Source organism: Pezoporus wallicus, unplaced genomic scaffold, assembly GCF_028554395.1.
Source record: "Pezoporus wallicus isolate ANWC-B61680 ecotype Strahan unplaced genomic scaffold, APGP_CSIRO_Pwel_v1 contig_708, whole genome shotgun sequence".
NCBI lineage: Eukaryota > Metazoa > Chordata > Aves > Psittaciformes > Psittacidae > Pezoporus > Pezoporus wallicus.
Genome location: NW_026642310.1, coordinates 281,776 through 295,286, shown reverse-complemented (window position 1 = coordinate 295,286; position 13,511 = coordinate 281,776). Strand labels below are relative to the sequence as shown.

General features: G+C 41.8%; 1 protein-coding gene across 1 annotated transcript in view; it reads right to left on the bottom strand.

Annotated features, from left to right (window-relative positions):
- Positions 1-12,869, bottom strand: part of TUT7 (terminal uridylyl transferase 7) — a 35,211-nt gene extending 22,342 nt beyond the window's left edge. Inside the window, exons 1-6 of the mRNA XM_057428732.1 lie at positions 12,802-12,869; positions 10,270-10,793; positions 4,066-4,241; positions 2,819-2,935; positions 1,703-1,880; positions 924-1,012 (exon numbers count right to left, since the gene is read on the bottom strand). Coding sequence (XP_057284715.1) covers positions 924-1,012; positions 1,703-1,880; positions 2,819-2,935; positions 4,066-4,241; positions 10,270-10,762 — 1,053 coding nt within the window. The 5' untranslated portion in view covers positions 10,763-10,793; positions 12,802-12,869. The remainder of the gene's footprint in view (positions 1-923; positions 1,013-1,702; positions 1,881-2,818; positions 2,936-4,065; positions 4,242-10,269; positions 10,794-12,801) is intronic.
- Positions 12,870-13,511: the final 642 nt, after the last annotated feature.

Here is a 13,511-nt window from a genome sequence, read left to right as displayed (position 1 = left end):
ACAGAAACAAGATCATGGAAGTGCCATTCATTTATTCCAGCTATAAGAGAATGTAAATAATGATCTGTCCCACAGGATTGCTAGGAGTATAGATGGGTCCCAGGTTCAGCAGTAGTAGTAATTTTTTTCCTTCTTAGTAGCTGGTGCAGTGCTGTGTTTTTGACTTTCAGCCTGGGAACAACACTGATAACACCAGTATTTTTAGTTGTTGCTAAGTAATGATTACTCCGATCAAGGACTTTTTGAGTCTTATGTTCTGCCAGAGAAGAGGAGAAGCCAGGAGGAAGCAGAGACAGGGCACCTGACCCAAACTAGCCAAAGGGGTATTCCATACCACAGCATGTCATGCCCACTAAATATAAACTGGGGACAGTTTACCAGAAGGGCCAGACTGCTGCTCAGGTTGGGCTGGGTATCAGTTGTTGGGTGGTGAGCAGTTGTATTCTCTCCCCTTGTTATTTCCCTTATCATTATTATTATTGGTGGCAGCAGTAGCGGTTTTGTGTTATATCTTAGTTACTGGATTGCTCTGATCTCAGCCCATGGGAGCTACTTTCTTTTGATTCTCCTCCCCATCCCTCTTGGAGCGGGGGGGGTGCGGGGGAGTAAGAAGTGGGGGGAGTGAGTGAGCAGCTGCATGGTTCTGAGTTACTGGGTGGGCTTAAACCATGCCAAGACATTTCAATTTTTGAGAAGGAAGATTTGATATAACACAAAGCTGTATTAACCTGCCTGACCATTACTAGCGTACAAAGCAAGGAATGTTATTTTAAGACATTTTAATGTGATAGCTCTCTTGTACCTCTATGCATTTTCATAAAAAGTGCTACAACCACACCATAATTTATATTTAAGCTATAAACTCATAAAGGTGCAAACATTTAAAACCACTTAGGCATGCTTAATAAAATGGTCTTACTTACATTGACAGGAAACTGGATATCTATGTTTATGTCTGAAGTTTTGAAACCAAATCTGCTATAGGAGGACCCATACAATCTTAATGAGCACTCTGAAACAAGAAGAATTATACTGCATTTAAGCTATACCTAATTCTAAGTCTGTAACTATTGTACAGCACTGTCAGTAGATTTTAAGCGTTACTTATTGCTACTCCTTATTGCTCTAGACTTGATGAAAACTCTTTCTTATTGAAGTATACCAATGAAATATACACCAAGAATATACACAACTAGTCTACAAGAAGAATTATAGAACAGCAAAACAGAAGAGTCAGTTGGTACCATGTTTTTATTGTACTTCAATCACTACTAACAAAATATTGCTGTGACCTACTTTAAAATGAGGACTTATATGAATAGGGATGAAAAACTACAAATTAAATTCCAAAGCTGAGGGTGAAGGCAAAGTCCAGGTCCCAAGTTTACTCAGTTTACTCTTTTTACCATTAGCATTAAGCAATAATTAAGCAGATTTTAATTTTGATAACTACAGGAAATTAAGAGTCTTCCAACAGCACAGAGCTGTGTTAGTAAATCCTGCCTTCCATGCTGTTGCTAGCAAAGAGTTACCATGAAGGTCAAATGTCTCCCATGTCCTGTTCATCTTCACTTTCTACTACAGGTCTGTTTGGGTCATGAGAACCATGGTTATTTCTTTTTCAGTCATCTCCTCCCCCCCCCCATTTTAATACTATATTATAGTTGCCATATCTAGCACTTAAACAAATTGCAAATAATACCTGGCAATTTTTGACGCAGTAAGTTTTCCATCACTGTTTTAATGTTGAGCCTTTCTTCTAGATCTTCGTTACTTAAGCCAAACTCCTGCACTACATTTTCAATGGCAACACCAATAGCTTTTATCTGGGAAGGTGTTGGAGGAGGCAGAGCACTCAGCAGCTGTTCTTCCTGTTTCTCCTTTAAAGATAGTAACACTGGTGTTTTAATGATTTTCTTGAGACTCTTAGTATGCTAGAATGAATGCCTGCAACTCCTCACAAGTAACACCACTGTATGTTTTCCAGATAGTGGAGGTAATTGGAAGCAAGAATATAGAATATCAAGAGAGAAACTGTGACAAGTATAAAAAAATCAGATATTCCAGAAGGCTTCAGTAATGTGCAGAGTTACATATACACATATTTGGAACATTAAGAAAAGTCACCAATTCTTTCACCATCTATGAACTGGGGAAAGAGTAAGACTTAAAGAGGAAGAAATTGAAAACCTGAAGACTACAAATATTTTTATCCACTTAAAGCTGAGAAAGAAGGAAGAGATGTTTAAATAGAAAAAAAAAATAAAACATTCAATTCCTGAATTAAGATCTTCACTATGACATACAGGTTATAATTTCTAATTCTGTCATACCAATTGTATTTACTTATTGCTACTCCTTATTGCTCTGGACTTGATGAAAACTCTTTCTTGTTGAAATATACCAATGAAATATACACCAATAATACACACCAAGAAGAATACATACAACTAGTCTATGAGAAGAATTACAGAACAGCAAAACAGAAGAGTCAGTTGGTACCATATTTTTATTATACTTCAATCACTAGTAACAAAATATTGCTGCATCATACTTTAAAATGAAGACTTATTTGAATAGGTATAAAAAACTACAAATTAAATTCCAAAGCTGAGGATGAAGGCAAAGTCCAGGTCCCAAGTTTACTCAGTTTACTCTTTTTACCATTAAGTAATAATTTTAAAGAAGATTCAAACATAGCAAAAGAAAAAAAATCACTGCGGAATGATTTTAGAAGCAGTGCAGTCTCATTGTAACTAGCAGGGTGAGGACAGTTTCATAAAAGTGCATTTTGAACTTTTTCTTGTCTTTAACTCACCTTTAGGCTTTTCTTGTGTCTTTTTTCTCTAATATGCTTATGAGCAAAAGCCACCGACTCAATCAAAACATCACACAAATTGCAGGTATATTTTGCTGATGGGTAGCTTCGAGATTGCTAAAATAAAGACAGTAAAAAAAAAACCAAAATACAGAAAGACATTACTTTCATTTCATTGAATACCCTTGCTAAATTGAATGACTAACTCTGAAATCCAGAAATACTCACTTTAGCCTTCCTAATTCCATCTTTACAGTCAAAAAGGTCATGTATCAAATATAACATCTGAAGAATGGTGGACCTTTGTCACTCAAGATCAACACGTCTTTCACAGCAGAAAATACCCAATGCTCATGGAATATAAAAATTGAATGTCCTGGGTTCAGCTGTAGCAGTCATTTTTCTCCTTCCTAGTACCTAGTACTGTGTTTTTGACTTTAGCCTGAGAACAACGCTGACAACACCGATGTTTTGAGTTGCTGTTAAGTAAAGCGTACGCCCATCACGGACTTTTAGTCTCATGCTCTGCCAGTAAAAAGGGGCACAAGAAGCTGGGAGGAAGCAGAGACAGGACACCTGACCCAAAGCAGCCAAAGGGGTATTCCATACCACAGCACGTCATGCCCAGTATATAAACTGGGGGGAGTCACCCAGAAGGCCCAGACTGCTGCTCGGGCTGGGCATCGGTCGGCAGGTGGTGAGCAATTATATTCTCTCCCCTTGTTATTTTCCTTATCATTATTATTATTATTATTGGTGGTAGCAGTAGTGGTTTTGTGTTATACCTTAGTTACTGGACTGTTCTTATCTCAACCTGTGGGAGCTACATTCCTTCCATTCTCTTCTCCATCCCTCTGGGAGCAGGGAGGGAGAAGTGGAGGGGGTGAGTGAACAGCTGCATGGTTCTGAGTTACCAGCTGGGCTTAAACTATGACACTGAATAAACACACAATAAAACTTTTCTGGTCCACTACCCCAGCATCTAGTGATATAATGTTAATTCATGAACTAAAGGAGCAGCTATTTTTTTGTGCTTAAATTGCAGTCAAGTGAAGATTACAGTAAAAAAATACCCAAAGCATAATCTACTTTTTCTTAAGAATTCACTAACAGCACCTGTTTTATATGTTACATCAATTCTATAACTAGACTTTCTAGCTACAACCAGAGAAATTGCTCAAAGTGTACCCCTTATGTAGTTCTTATAGACAAAAAAAAGAGGTCTACACAAGTAAAGACAATGGCACCTTCTTCAGTCTATAAATGCAGTCTCGCTTCAATCGTTCTTCAGCTTGCTGCAATCCTAGAAGTTCTTTTTCTGACAGCACAGATTCATCTATGACTGGACCATCCTCTTCGTCTTGATCATACTCAGCTTTTCTATTTCTTCTCAATCTCCTTGGTTTCCTAAGCTTCTTCATTTCTTATAAAGAGTTATGAGAGCAAATACGTCAAATAACTTCAGAGTACCACACAGCATTTTTTTTTCTTTAATTTACCATTCTACTCATGTGCAAGTCAAAGTTAAGATACAAATCATCTACCCTGCATGGTTGCATAATCTGCCATGTGCAAGTGTGATAACAGCAAAAGTATATTGTGTCATAACATACATTAACTTTGTTCGAAAGTACTATAGAACACTGATTTGTCCCATTGAAGTCACTGACCTTATTTAAACAGCTTTGTAAAAACTGGCTAAAAACATACAAGTAAATGCATTTGATTTCACTGCATAGGTGAGACAAACACTGTAAGTCACTATATTGAAAAAAAACAGAAAATACCCAAAGATTTCAGGATGCCTGATCAGGCTGAGGTAGATGAACAAACTAGAAAGTGAACTGATCCATAGAACACTACGAGTATCAGAGAATTAGTAAGCGTAGGCCAATCTGAATGATTTGTATGAGCTAACAGCATTTCCATGGCTTAGGTGACATAGAACAATTTATTATCACCAGCAATAAAGCTTGTCAATGTGACTTGCCTTTCAATTAAACCGGCATATGAATCAGTATTGCCTTTACCTTATTAAACAGACAAGTGAAAAACAAAACAAAAAACCAAAACAAACCACAAAACCCCCAAATCAACCTCTACTGGCTACAGAAATCAGTAAATAAAGAACTTGCTAAGAATCTGCACACATAACTTAATATAGCTATAAAAGTGGTAGAATAAACATGCTTAGAAAGCTTGTTACCTTTACAGCAAAGTTCTGGCACAAATTAACGTAAATACAACTTCTACTTTTAAGCAAACTTTGTAATCATTTTGATTTTGAATTGCTACTGGTCCAAAGAATACCTGCAAAAATAATCCCAAGTATGAATAGACACAGGCCACATCTTCACACATTACTTAGATCACATCTTACTGCTCACTTGAACAGCTATACAGGATGTCCAGATGCATGCAATTCCTAAGTTTCCTGCTTTTGAGAAAGTTCATTTAACTTCTTAGACTACAAACCCCCTACCATAGTATTAGGTTTTAATTTACAATAACTGAAAGGTAACACAACTGCTCTAGCAAACACATTTAAAAGGTTTCTATGCTGGGACCACAGTTTTCTGCCTCTAATAGGTGGCAAAAGGGAAACAATTTGGTTGTGTATTTTCAACCAGTTGTTTGACTCAGTTCAGAAAGCAGCAGGCATGTGCTAGTGTTGTAAACCAGACCAGACCAAGAATGGCAATATAATTTCTTTCAGCAGCAGCACAAGTTTATGCTGGAATAAACAGAAATACAGCTGTGAGGGTTGCAGGAACAGTATTCCAAAAGAAGTTCAAGAAGCAGAAACAGAAATCCAAGTTTCTAAACTTTACCCATCCCTTCCATTTTTCACATTGACTCTCCTGCTCAAACTCCAAAGACCTGCCACAGTTGTTTGGCTTCAATTTTACTGAGCAGCCCCGACAGAACTTAAGACAAAAAAGTTTATGAAATTAATGTCTTTGCAGGAAAGTGTGTCACAACTAACTACTTATCAATTATTTTAGTAACCATGAAGTAACTTAAAAACAAACTTCCAAAGTAAACAAACACTTCTAGTATTTGGTAGTTATGGTAGTGACAATCTGATTACAGGTTAATGACTAAAATACCGAAGACAAGTTAAAGTTAAAGCTTCTGCAGAAAAAAGCAGTGCCTCAGAGATCTGGTGAACTTCCTTATAAGCTGCAGTAAAAAGGCATAAAGGGAAGAGACAACTGCATAGAAGAGTTCAAGTAAAAGGAAATGCTGAGAGACACATTTTTAGGAATTGTTTGCTACTTGATATAGAATTAGAGCTTTTGAAGAGACCTCAAGAGGTGAGCTATGCCATGCCAGTGCTTCTCAGCTGAATGAAATGAACCTTGTCAATCCTCAGCAATGCTCACCTAGCCTGTTCTTAAAGGCCCTCAGGTACATGCTCCTGAGCTGCCCAGACATCCTCTCCAGTACTTCCCCTACCTTTTATCCCAAGAAACATTCCCTTTATTCCCCTCATTAATTTATTTATTTCCCTCATCTGAACCTTTCCTGCTCAATTTTAGGCCCATTGCTTTGTGTTCCATGTACTGCAAAGACACAAGGCAGGTTACCTCATCAGCTTTTTAATACCTTTTTCTAGACAGTTGAGGGCTGTTATCATGCCTCCCTAAGCTTCCTTTTTGCAGAGAGAAGGGTGATTGTTTACAATTTCTGTAGTTTCCATCCTCTATGTGACCTGGCATTATTTTTGCTCTTCTCTGGTAAATTCAGTTGCAGTACTCTGTCCAGCTTTGCATCCTCATTGAATGAGTAAAATGGAAACAGTCCGAAGACTTACAGCAACAGGAGTACTTCAGGCTGTGAGTCTGTTTACACACCTCATAGTGCCATGACACTGACTACTAGAAAGCATTTTCTGATTCACTACAGTTTCAGATTCTTCTCTGAAAAAAGAAAACTACTTTAAAATAACTTTTCCTCCTTTATTTGTACAGTTGACATCCCTGCTTAAGCAATGGCATTTTCACATGTATTCTGTATTTCATCCTGTATGTAGGTCATTTTGCCAATTGTGCAAAGTTATTTTAATTGACCTTCCTGCTTTTCTGCATTCTGTTCCTACCAGCTCCACAGCATACCGAAATTTAAAACCACACAATTAATAAGCATGCTGTCTTCATTCATCACCAGACTAATGTAATAAACATTGAACAGCACAGGATTCTCATATATGCTTGTGCCATTTTGACAAAATCTTTGGTAAGTATTCGGTATATATCAAATTACAGCTCTGCAAGTCTCTTGTACTAATTTCATCTGGAGACTTTTCCTCTACTTACAGAACTGTCACATAGTGTCTAAGATGCTACTGTATCAGTAACAGCAGTATCTACTAACTGCTTCTCCCACATCCACAGGGGACTGACCACTATTTTAAAGAAATAAAGGAAACTAGAAGGAGCTGGCATACTTTCTTCTTGACAAACCCATGTTTACTGCTACACATCCCTTTGTTCGTAGAATCACAGAATGGTCAGGGTTGGAAAGGACCTTAAGATCATCTAGCTCCAACCCACCTGCCATGGGCAGGGACACCTCACACTAAACCACGTCACCCAAGGCTTTGTCCAGCCTGGCCTTGAACACTGCCAGGGATGAAGCAGTCACAACTTCCCTGGGCAACCCATTCCAGTGCCTCACCACCCTTACAGGAAAGGACTTCCCCTGCTTAAGTTCTAGCCCATTACCCCTTGTCCTATCACTACAGTCCCTAATGAAGAGTCCCTCCCCAGCATCCCTATAGGCCCCCTTCACATACTGGAAGGCTGCTATGAGGTCTCCACGCAGCCTTCTCTTCTCCAGGCTGAACAGACCCAACTTCCTCAGCCTGTCTTCACAGGCAAAGTGCTACAGTCCCTGATCATCCTCGTGGACCTCTTCTGGACTTGTTCCAACAGTTCCATGTCCTTTTTACATTGAGGACACCAGAACTGGACACAATACTCCAAGTGAGGTCTCACGAGAGCAGAGTAGAGGGGCAGGATCACCTCCTTCGACCTGCTGGTCACGCTCCTTTTGATGCAGCCCAGGATACGGTTGGCTTTCTGCGCTTTGAGCCCACACTGAAGCTGGCTCATGTTAAATTTCTCACTGACCAATACCCCCAAGTCCTTCTCCGCAGGGCTGCTCTGAATCTCTTCTTTGCCCAACCTGTAGCTGTGTCTGCGATTGCTCTGCCCCAGGTGTAGGACCTTGCACTTGGCATGGTTAAACTTCATGAGGTTGGCATCAGCCCACCTCACAAGCGTGTCAAGGTCCCTCTGGGTGGCATTCCTTCCCTCCAGGGTATCAACCGAACCACACAGCTTGGTGTCATCAGCAAACTTGTTGAGGGCACACTCAATCCTACCGTACATGTCACCGACAAAGATGCTGAACAACACTGATCCCAACGCTGATCCCTGAGGGACACCACTCATTACTCGTCTCCAACTAGACATTGAGCCATTGACCAAACTCTTTGCATGTGGCCATCCAGCCAGTTCTTTATCCACTGAGTGGTCCACCTATCAAATTGATGTCTCCCCAATTTAGAGACAAGGATGTCATGCGGGAGACAGTGTTGAACGCTTTGCACAAGTCCAGACAGATGATGTCAACTCTACCCCATCCATCAATTCCATAGCTCCATCACAGAAGGCCATGTTAGGTTACGTTATTTGTTCCGGAATGGATTTCCAAGATTAAAGCTGCATACTTTAAAATCCCAATTTTAAGAGATGTTTGCCCTTTCCTGTAGGCCAGTAGCTCACTTCTGAGTAAGTTCTCCAATCATAATTGAGTGGTTCCAAAAATCTACTTCAGCGAGTTCCTGAAGTTTCACAGAAAAAGGTCATTCAACCCAGCAATTTCAAGGACAAACTTGTGTAAACATTCTACTTTGCTTTCTTCTCATCTGAAGTTAAGTGCGCAACTTGATTCTAACAATAAGAGACACTGCTCACAGTTCTATCTTTTAGTGGCAGCTGATACCATGGGAAAGGACATTTAATTCCTGGACTTCCCAGTAACAACCATCAGTAGCATTCCTCCTCAGCAGGGTGGGGGCAGACCAATACTGTCTTTGGCCCCCTTCTTAACTAGAACAAGACTTAACAGGCAGCTACGTCCAAGTAGCAGCACCTCATCTACGCTTTAATCATTATTTAATTATATTCTCTTCTTTCAAGCTTCCTCTGTCCACTTACAGTTCCTTTTAGTACTCTCACTCAATGAAGATATTTTGATATTGATCACTTTATCCTCCCTTAGCCTTCCCTTCCTTGTATTTCAGTACTCAGAGCTTATACTCTCAACTATTAGTATCAACTGCCCATAGAGAAGTTCAGTATGCATGGAGAATTAGTTTTGTGTTATTTTTGTATTACTATTGCTATGCAGTATTGTCTTATATCTTTGTTAACATATGTTGTTACAGACCTCATCAGTAGCTCTAAAATCTCACCCTGTTGTCCTGGTTTCAGCTGGGATAGTTATTTTTATTCCTAGTAGCTGGTGCAGTGCTGGATTTTGGCTTTAGTGTGAGAAAAAGGCTGGTAACACACCAATGTTTTAGCTGTTGCTTAGTAGCTCTTATCCTTATCAAGGACTTTTCAGTCTCTCATGTTCTGCCACTGAAGTGGTACACAAGATGCGGGGAAGGAGCAAAGACAGGACCCAAACTAGCCAGAGGTATTCCATACCACAGCATGCCATGTCCAATATTTAAACTGGGGGGAGTCACCCAGAAGGGCAGATCATTGCTCAGGTCAGGCTATCCATCAGTGGGTGGTGAGCAATTGTATTGTGCATCACCTTTTGCTGATTTGTTTGGTTTTGTTTTATTTTTCTCTTTTTGTTTGCTTTTCTCTTTCTTTTTTTGTAATTTCCTATTTCGTTATTATTAGTAGCATTAGTATTACATTATACCTTATTTTAATTATTAAAACCTGTTCTCATCTCAACTGACAGGCTTTACCTTTTTTCTGATTCTCCTCCCCATCCCACTGGGGGAGGAGGAGGGGTGAGTTAGAAGCTCTGTGGCAATTAAGTCTCTGGGCTCGGATTAAACCACAATGCTTGTATCACCTGAACTTAAAGATCCCTTATCAACCTTAACAGATTCAATCACATCATACCTGGAAAACTGCAAACAGGGGCACTGCACAGATGTGGCAATCTACCTACTACCAATCATAAGCTTACAACACAATTTATAGAATAATTTCTGTATCATTCACTGTAACAATTTAAACAATCGTTTAAAGTGCTGCAGTATAGTACAGTCCATAGTTTGCAACATTTGACAGAGAAAAAAATATTTTTTTTTGCTTTAACAGTGAATCTTGAAATTTTACTTTTCAGTAACAGACACAGCAAGCTACTTTACCGGACAGCTGTACAAAATACCCCTGAAACCAAACACTGATTACCAGAGCTTCCTTTCTGCATGTCTGACACATCTTCACTCATGAAGTCTTCCTGAAGTTGTCTTCCATTTCTGTTTCCAGCACCTTCAAACTCATGAAGAGAGTCCCTTCTTGTCCTGCTATGCACAGGAATCTGGGCAACAGATCGGTGTTCTCTCCAGCTGTCATAAGTACCATGATGATCAGATACCCACTTCTTTATTTGGTCTCTTTGGGTATCATTTAACTTTGACTTCTGACTGTGTACTGCATTTTTAATTGCATTTGGGCTACTGAAAACACTACGTGGCCCTCGTCTGGGAATGCCTCTGTAGTGACCCGGTGTTCCCTGTTTTTTTTGCAGGCCGGTATATATTTTCTTCATATGGCCATTTCCGCATTCGTCCATAAAGTCATGGTACTCTTTCTGTAATGAACTTCCTTTTAATTCTTCCTGATGTAAAATTTCCTGTTCCTGATTTTGTTTGACAAAGAAAGGTTTTGCAGCATCTCCCATGGTTATTGCTGTTCAACTTAGTAATTCACACCTAGAAATAAAACAGTTAAAAGTTGTATTTCAAAATGAATCAAGTGATAAACACTGGTTAGTATTTTTATGGAAAAGTAAACAGTCAAAGCCCTAGCTCTGTAACACCATAAGCAAAGCAAGTCTTTGAGGAAAACAAAATTTTCTCCAATGAAAGGCAGTTCTAAATTCTGCTAAGTTCCTTCTCTGGAAATGTCAAATGTCTATGGCTGGTTTACTAAATACAGAGACAGCTAATGGCTTTTTTGGGCATAAAGGTCTAGATGCCATTAGCACAGATGACTGTTTTCAAAAGTCCATGTGACAGCCTCAGCTCAGCATAGGAAAGGTTTGAAAGAATGACCAAAGGAACTCTGTAGAATGTTGAATATGTAAGAACATAAAAGGCAGTAACAAGGGTGGCCTCAAAACCATTCTACATCATCTGAGTATTCCCCTCTCCCCACACTAGACACTGTTCGCCTTGTTAAGAATGAAAATTGTTATCAGAGGAGGTAGGCTGGTACTCAAGTTCTACATGTCTGTCAGGCAGATGTGACACAGTGAATGAGAAACAAGGCTACACTCCTAGTATACTCTGCACATTTTACCCAGACTACCATTCTTAAGTCTCACATCACTCAGTATTAAGCATTCATATTTTGTATTTTAGTATTCTCTAAAACACCTGGGTTACTGATTTGCTCCTCCTCCCCTCCCAACAGTTGGCCACATCCATGTTCTTTTTTGTAAAACATTTCCAGGCAGCTATAACTCCATGTTTGCATAAACCCTTTGTGGATTGTGAAAGGGGGAGTTACCTGGAAAAGACATAGGCACACACATAAGCAGGAGTGGTCACATCAACAGTGAGTATTGTATGATTTAAATATAGCCACATGCAACCAAACAAAAAAGGTTTGCTCTTTCAAAAGACATGCATATGATTATGGACACAGAAAAGGCTGAAGGGCACTTACAAGAAGTGCTGAAACAGCAGGAAATGTCTTGTTGCCTTTAGTATAGGAGTAGGGTACCCGATTTTCTTAAACATTTTCTAAGTTTCGCAGACCCCAAAGGCACCCTTAAGCATCTCCGTGTCTACTTTCTGTAGGCTTGAGGCTTTCAGTGTCCAACCCCCTTAAGCAGCAGAGGTTTTTTTTCTCTCAAGCGAGTGACAAAACAAATAGGATTCCTAGCCTAATAACCTGAATTCACAGCATGTTATGTACAACTGCAGAGATGCAGCTATTCCAGGTAGGCTCTGAAAGAAAAGTTTCAGCTACACAAAGTGGATTTGCTTCCTATTTTAGGAGAGAAACTGCTGTCACACCTGAATTTCAGAGTGACCTGAAACCAGCCTGTTTTAGAGTCATTCCCAGAAGCAAAGCCCACACCCAGCCACCAACCGGGATGACGACACACTGCTGGCCCTGGAAGGGAGCAAAGAGTCCTAAGTCCATGCCTGCCTCTGACTCCTAACTACGAACACAGAAGCTGGCCAGGAGCTGGGCGGGGGCTACACTGGGGTGGACTGCCCCAAAGAGTTACAGCCACGCCGCTATGGGACCGCACGGCCCCACGCGGGGCCATACGCAGGAGGCACCACCAGCCAAGTTGTCAACGGGCCCCTGACGGTGGTGCACAACACCGGCCTCCGTCACCACAACGCAGGACACACGTTCCGTGGCCCGGGGCTCCCCTACTCGCACGCCGCGGCTCCCAGCCGCATCCCTCCCGTCCTCCCCGCGGCTGACGAAGGCCCCCAGCCTTCTCCTGCCCTCCTTACTCCGTGCAACTCAAGGCTCAGGGAAAAGCCTAGAGGCGGCGAGGGGCCGACTGGAGCAGGACAGCGGCGGCGCCTGTGGCGCAGCAGCCTCCCCCTCCCCGGGCCAGCCCTGCCCGGCACCGCCGCCTCAACCCGGCAGCCCGCGAGGCGAGGGGCCGCGGCCCAGGAGGGGAGGGCAGGAACGGGCCGCGGCCGAGCCAGGCGTCGCCCGGCCGCCACCCACCAAAGAAGGGACACTCACCGGCCGCCGACAGCCCAGCCGCTACCGCCCCTCTGCCATTGTGCCCCGGCGGAAACGATACCGGTTCCCCCGTGCGACCCAGCCGCCCCGGTCTTCCGGCAGTGCGGCCCCGGCCCGTCCCCCACGGGGGCGTGTCGTGACGCTAGAGGCGGGTCCGAGGGCTCGGCGTGAAGGTTACTTTCGAGCAGCTGCAGGCCTGCGGAGGCCTGTGGGTAGCTGAGAGGGCCTCAGTGGTGGGCCGTGGCCTAGTCGTTACAGGTGAAGTCGTTTGCTCGCCAGTTGGGGACCTGAAGGCACCACTACCCCGCTGTATGCCAACCCCAACCCCATCTATCCCGCATCGCAAAAAAATAACCAGTAGCTAATGCTCAGAGCTAATTATCACGGGAACCAGAAACACAAATTACAGGAAGTGGGAAAACCCGAGGCAGGTGGGGAAGTGGACGCATACATGTGAAAGAAAAGCTCCTGGTTTCCTTATCACTAAATGACCTTTCTTACCGAATTAGGTGACCTGTCTGTTTTGTAAAGGTTGCTTGCACTTGCTTAGCCATTTCTTCCTCTTTCTGAGTGCCTTCTTCATCACCCCCTTACTGACTAGTTAAGGAGGGTTGCTTCCAAATTATTTTCTGCTTTCATATTTATGGAAAAAAAGGTGCTCTTAACCTACCTCATCAGATGGACCTCATGGAAATTCTCCTTCCCGTGCT